This window comes from Oculina patagonica, chromosome 13 (genome assembly GCF_052425735.1).
Source record: "Oculina patagonica isolate OP01 chromosome 13, crgOcupat, whole genome shotgun sequence".
NCBI lineage: Eukaryota > Metazoa > Cnidaria > Anthozoa > Scleractinia > Oculinidae > Oculina > Oculina patagonica.
This window is the reverse complement of record NC_135770.1, coordinates 19,159,590-19,166,649: the sequence shown is the minus strand read 5'-3', so window position 1 is coordinate 19,166,649 and position 7,060 is coordinate 19,159,590. Positions and strand designations below refer to the sequence as shown.

General features: G+C 37.3%; 1 protein-coding gene across 1 annotated transcript in view; it reads right to left on the bottom strand.

Moving 5' to 3' along the window:
• Positions 1 to 1,284: 1,284 nt before the first annotated feature.
• The window catches only part of LOC144636998 (MAM and LDL-receptor class A domain-containing protein 2-like), a 37,110-nt gene continuing 31,334 nt past the window's right edge, over positions 1,285 to 7,060 (bottom strand). The window contains exons 31-35 of the mRNA XM_078496178.1: positions 6,331 to 6,520; positions 5,650 to 5,723; positions 4,011 to 4,111; positions 2,440 to 2,832; positions 1,285 to 2,004 (exon numbers count right to left, since the gene is read on the bottom strand). Of these exons, the coding sequence (XP_078352304.1) occupies positions 1,734 to 2,004; positions 2,440 to 2,832; positions 4,011 to 4,111; positions 5,650 to 5,723; positions 6,331 to 6,520 (1,029 nt within the window). The 3' untranslated portion in view covers positions 1,285 to 1,733. The remainder of the gene's footprint in view (positions 2,005 to 2,439; positions 2,833 to 4,010; positions 4,112 to 5,649; positions 5,724 to 6,330; positions 6,521 to 7,060) is intronic.

Here is a 7,060-nt window from a genome sequence, read left to right as displayed (position 1 = left end):
AGGTTTTCGTTTCTCCACAAAAAGAGGCATTCAGGAGAGAAACGCGGGCTTATTTTAACGAACAGCGGCTGGCAAGCGAGACTAGGTAAGTACGTTATGTATGGGGACATATAATGTACCGAAATAATTTTATAATTTGTTTTCCTCTATCACAAATTCATACAGGCCATCAGCGGTCAGGCCCAACAGCTCATCAATGATACAAACAGAAGTATAACGAAGAAGTCAGTTGGCCGCCATCAACGAATTTCACTCGCCAAGTGTCTAACTGATTCAATTTTTCGTTGAAATGGTCTTCTCTTTCCTAAGATCTAGATTTAGCTTTCGGCTTTTCGTTTCCCCAGGCTTTTACACGGTTTTCATCCCTTATTCATCAAATAATGGTAAACTGAAGTCCAATTCCGAAGCGACGTACCAGCTAACACTGTGTTTGGAAATTCTGCTCAAAAATCAAGCAGAACAAGTGAGGGCGCTCAGCCAATTAGAAACGAGTATTTTTGTTTTACTCGTCCAATCTGGATCAAGTAATTTTTCCTCGTGCAGTTACCGAATTTTTTTTTAAAAATGTCAATTTTATAAGGCAATAAATTATTTTGTCCTATATGTTATGAATAAAAAGTATCGATGTGCTCAGATATATTTAACAAATTATTATTCTACTCGCGCTTGTCGGTCAGGAGATGATAGATAGCCAATGGCATCATTTCCAAGACAAAATGCGAGGGTACAAAAATTATCTAACTTTTTCCTATTAAATTAATCACGAAATGAAAATAAAACTTTCTTATTTTATTTAAAAATGAACGAAAGATCATTATTGACATTATTAGATGCTTGAGATGAATCTTTCAATATAACTTACTTATAAACTGTATAATACATAATACTCAATTGTTTATGAAACATGGCAAAACAGCTACAGGTTTATACTTCGAGAACAAACACTCGCCATCATCCCTGTACATACATTGTTGCTAGCGGAGGCTTGTAAGGAAATACACAATTTGACACCGATTTATCATGTGAAAATACACTCGTCAATTCCTGTTCTTTTGGTTTGATTGTGTTATATAATTCTTTTTCCGCCTCGTTGTCCGTAATATTTATTATCATATTATAATATATATTATCATATATATTTTATTATCATATATATTTTATTATAATAGCTTGTGTCTTTAAGCTCTAATTGTACATGACAGCTTCATTAAAGATGCTAGTGTCGCAATTGCAAATATAGCGCGCGAAATATCACAGACTACCAAGTCATACACAATAGCTCTAAATATCAACACAACGCATACAGTGGTAATATGGTAGCTGCCGGTCAATCTGCATCGCACCATGCTACTTACTACTACAAAAGGCGCAGTTACATCCTAGCACCATAAGACCCTAGAACTTTAGCACTTCCCTTTAAACCTTTTAAAACGTTGTTCAGACATTTTAAGGAGACGTACAGCTATTATCGACTTATCGGTCATCAATATTTGCACATCAGCGGACTTTTTTTTAAGCAATGCGCCAAAGTAAGATATTGCATTTGTATATTTTAGCACATAATCTTTATCAAAATCAAGGATAAGTGTAACAAAATGCTTTTCCAGCCAAGTTTAGGAAAATGTAACAGCATAGCCAAAAAAGACAAAACAATTAACAGCAAAAAAGCGTTGTTTTAGAAAATTCAGCGGCAAAGAAAGCCGAGTGTGTTTGAAAAAGCCAGGGTGATCGAATTAAGCATATTGATTCTGAAATCCTTCATTTATTAATGCGTGGTGGGTTATCACTCGTAGATTGTGTTCTTCAGCTGTTTTCTTGTCTGATGGGAGGGCACGATTGACACGCATTGCTTCAGCGGCTTGTTCCACATAAACGTAAGTGTGGTTGTCATAAGCGTTGTTGGTTGATCTTTCAGCCATCACGGCTTCGTCTACGCCTTCGTATACGCCTTCACTGCCTTTAACGTCGGCTTCTTCGGCTCTCTCTGGCTCTTTGCTTTGCAACCTTTAGGCGATTCTATCGTGAGACAAACGAATAAACGTTCATTACCTAACGTTAACTTCCTTTAAAAAATGATATTATAGGCTCAGGGTAGTATTTTAAGTATGATAGAATTGAAGTGGATAACAATAAGTAGAAAGCTAACGTTTCATTCTTGTCGACGCAAGATGGACAGCCGTGATGGATTGCTAAACTACCAGCAAGAAAAAAAAATGTCTGGGAAGATTCAAATTCTGACGTGTGTTTTGAGACGGTTTTAGATGCTAATGTTTGATATGTTTTTTGTTACGTCTTGTAAACATCAGTGGGCGCGGTCTCCTATTTACCAGCTCAAAGAGTTGAAGTTAAGAATATAGATGATCGAAAGGTACACCTGTAATATACACATTTATAACAATAACGAAGTTTTTGTTACCGAAAGCACCAGGTGTAACCTACCTGTTACTTCGCTTGAAACCCAGAATAAGAACGATGGTAATAACCAACAGAAAGACACCACCAACAGAAACTCCTATAATAACAATGGCCGTCATTGATTCGTCATCTTTGTCTTTATCTTTGTCTGTAGGCAGTTCTGTGGTGGAGAATTTAGGCTGAACACTTACGATAGTACTACCCATTGATCTTCCAAGACCAGACATGTCACTCTTCACGATGGCCTTCAGGGCATCTCTGTGAACGACATTATCGGAGAATCCTTGGGGCATTTGTAAATAGAACTCTAACAAGGCTATCATTGGATCGTCAGGTGACTGAATTGGATAACCTGGAAGAATATGAACCATATCGCTTGAAAATACCAAGTTGTTAGACGACCGCCTCCGACGAGAACTAAAAAAAAGACAAAAATTATAAGAGTGTTGTAAAAAAACGTTGATCATCATAGGCGTACAAGTAGAAAACAACATTAACAGCAACAACCACAGAGATGACGACGACAACAAAAGAAAGAAGAATCCTAAAGGTTTCTCTTTTTTCTCAAATCTAAGAGAAATTATCAAACAATAACTTCTCACGAGTCTCTGGTTGCTCAGTTGGTTAGAGCGTCCAACCGGTATCTGGGAGGCCATGGGTTCGATTTCCGTCGGAGTTTCAGAATTTTTCTTTGCCATGCTCGTGTCATTGTTGAAAAATTTATCTTCTTTTTTTTATCACCGAGCTTAAAATTTACCATCTTTATTATTTACCACACACTTGATGATTTCGATATTGCTGATCCTAGCAGTATGCAGGACGCGCGTCACATATCAACCTAGAAAATGGCTCAGCTCACCACGAGTCTCTCGAAGCTCAGTTGGTTAGAGTGTCCAACTGGTATCTCGGAGGCCATGGGTTCGATTCCCGTCGGGGACTGAGAATTTTGTTCCATGCTCGTGTCGTTGTTGAAAAATTTATCTTCATTAACAATTTCTCTCTTTTGCGCATACTTTGTATTTGTCCTCTCTAACTACCCTGGTGTATTTTGCTTTGCGTTCTACGCGGCGATTTCTTTTGATTTTTGATTTGATTTTTGACCCTACTGTTCAATTTAACCAACATGGTTTTCAAAAACGTTTTTCGCGCAGGCTAGAATCCTTTCGCAAAAGCTACAATGTATCTGTAAGAACGGTTACTTGGGCCTGCTTTTAACTTAAATCCGTTTAATAACCCAAACCGCGAACATTGTTTTGACCTGTCATTTGATTAATCCGCCGGCATCCCAAGAATTTTGAGCTAACGTGGGATTCGGAAAAATAATTCGAAGAATTATTAATTTTGAGAATTCTTGCAAAAAGCCCCACGCATCCATTTATCACGTGTGTGGACACGTGACAAGAGGAAAATACACTCTTTCTGGCAGAAGTCACAAAAAGTTTTTCTCACTTCGAACTTTTGTTTTGTTTTGAACAAAGCGACAATATTTATGAAATCGTGCTGTTGTGATCGTGCATTTTTGTGTAAGTACGCTTTTGAATCGATGAATTACCGTTGTTTAGCAAATATTTTTACTATTTTTTTTTGTGATTTACCTTGTTGGAGTAAGTTGACATCGGGCAAAATCAGCGGCACAGTAAGCTGTAGCCATCTTTGCAACTTCTACTTTAAAGTCATTTTCCATGTTTTTGTCCCACTACAAAGACAAATACAAAAAGAAAACATAATGGAAATGGCCACTATTAAAAGGGAAAAAAAAACATTATTGTAGTCACTCTAATTCACTATTCACTGCAGTCCACTGTACAGAGGAGGGGATTGTTCTTCTTTTTGAAATTTTGAGAAGGCGATTCAGATCTGACCAGATAACTTTTTTTAAAGACGGTTAAGGACCTTCGGCACACTGTACAAAAAACAAATAAAAAGAAGATCCGGCAATTTACCTAACTCGACCGACTAATAATTAATCAAAACGTTAACTAGTAACACATTGAACCGCTTTTCAAGGATGTCCAGGGGCGTCATTCAAAGCTGTGGTGACGCAGTTTACGCTTACGACTTACTCTATAAAGGTGGATTTTGAATGTCGCGTCCTTGTCCACACATGTACACGTAAACGTACGTGAAAATTATAAATGTACGTACAAATGAACATTTACTCATACGATGACGTGTGTTGACTTAACGTTGTCCAATTTCTAATACCACGTTTTTCCTGGTTTTAGCATATTTTACAGGCACGTATACGCACGTAGCGACCGTGATGGTTTTCTCAAAAATGAATTTTTGCGGCTGTCTGCATGCGCTCACGCAGTCATTTAACCAATCGTACTTTTCGATTTTATCACATGATTCCACTTTCCCTGTCGACGCCATTCTGTTCAAAAACATTTTTTTTTTTACATTATAGGATCGGATTAGTTAAACTTAACATATTCCATAAGCATTCCAGGTTGATTTTAAATTCATTTGCGTAATTTTAATTACGACTTCCAAAGAAAATGGCCAAATCGAAGTTGGCAGCTGTAATGACGTCACGTGACGACACATAACGTGACAGCCAACAAAAAAAAAATATATGACAAGCCTAAACCACTATTTAAGCTCAGGGCCTTCACTTTGTGTTAAACGAATCAAAACTTTGTTGGCTCAATCAAGCCCCCCCCCCCCCCCCCCCCCCATACTCCCTACTTTGTACCAGGACAATGATGATTGCACAGTCCCCTTTAGAATCGTAAAAGAAAAAGGAAAATCTACTTATTGAGCCAAGCGACCCATCATGGAGGCAAAATGTAGTTAACTCCATTGTCTGTGCCATCAAAGAACAGAAGCATAGACATCCTGCCTGGAGGGAACCCAATTCTGTGAATCTGCGATAACTGGCATAAATCTTTCCCACCGGTCCCACAACTCTTTTAAAAGCTGTGGTGCATGAATGAAAAAAAAAAAAGAAAATAAAAGAAAATAAAAGAAAAATCGAGAAACAATGGCGAATTTGTTAAAAAGGGAAAACGGATAGTTGCGAAGTGTTAGTTGGTCCATTTGGTCCATTTTTTTTGTCCATAGAGATATAAAGAAGGCAAGCTTACTGAATATGGAGAAGGGAATCGTATTTAACAGAAACTTTTTAAAGCTCAAATGAGGAAAAAATGTTATCGTTCATGAATACATCATAATGCTCTACTCCGGAAAATGATATATGACTATTTCAACAAATAATAGTATAAATGTTACCTTGTTCATATCCAGGCCTTGAATCTTCAATATGACTGACTGTTGTCTTCCCCGTATACGTATTGATGGCGTTTCTTGTAACCGATGAAATTAGAAAAAAAAAAATAAACGTATTTTATGTTAAGTGATTCGAATTCCACTGAAATAGAAGGAGTATAAAAAAATTCTACAAATTGGTCCAGGACACAATTATGTTATGAGCATTGCAAAATGAAAAATAATGGGGGTCACCGTGCTAGTTTTTATCTAGCATATCCTTGTTCGTGTTTCACTTCTTCGTGAATTTAATTGCAAGCGATAAAAAAAAAAATGCGTTTGACTGCGTTGGAGTGTGAGAGTGAAAATCGTATATGCGACAGTGTCAAAATAAGACATTGATATGTCGCTGAGTGCACTGAGTACGGAATGTCTTTTTAAATGTGGTTTCAAAGTGTCGAGTGTATGCTCACAAATAAAGTTTCATTATTATTATGATTATTATTATCATTATCATCATCATCATCATCATCATCATCATCATCATTATCATTATCATTATCATTATCATTATCATTTTTCTTATTTTTTGACGTGGTGAACAAAATAAACTAATTAAAAAATGCTTCCAATAAAGAGAAGGTAAATCAAATATGAAAAAAGGAAAATAAAGAATCAATTTCGAGACAGAAAAATAAGCTATACCTGGTGTAGTGTGTGTGGGAGTGGGAGTCACCCGTGTAGATGCTGTGGAGGACGTTGGAGGTGCTGTTGGACCTGGAGTAGGAGTAGGGGGCGCTGCAGTCTGACCAACACAACTTCCACTCCGAATCGAGACGTCATCAATAGCTAAATCACCCGTGAGAGAAGATCCTACTATTCCTTCAAATGTCACCTGAAAAATACATTAGAAGAGTTTAGATAGTGAAACTTAAATGTAAGAAAAGATAAGTGAGAAGGGGAGACAGTTGACAGGAGACGGCATAGCAGTGTCGGTAAAAGGTGCACGTGTAAATCTGGGGCAATCAAGCCGTCGCTAAAAACGTCTTCACCCAAAAATCGGTTGCTCGGATAAACTTTAATAGCAATGCATGTGTGCATGAAGACTTGATGTTTCACGCCGCTTAGATGTTGTTTTTTTTTTACTTTCTTTTGGTATTTTTAGCCAGCTTTCTTTTAATTCCTGATGTTTCAGGTCACTGAGGACATATTGGTGGCGAAGAAAATGAAGCCAAAAAATTGTCAGAGTTGCAATTTAACAATCGGAAAATGGAAAATTATCTCGGAATCATTGTAGTATGATTCGCCAGCCTTACCTTTGCCAGACTGGAAGCCTTTTTCACCCTTTACATTGTAAATGGAGGAAAATGGCTATGAAGCCCGGCAAACTTCAACGGAGCGAACAGTATGCAAATATTACACACAATCTTTAATT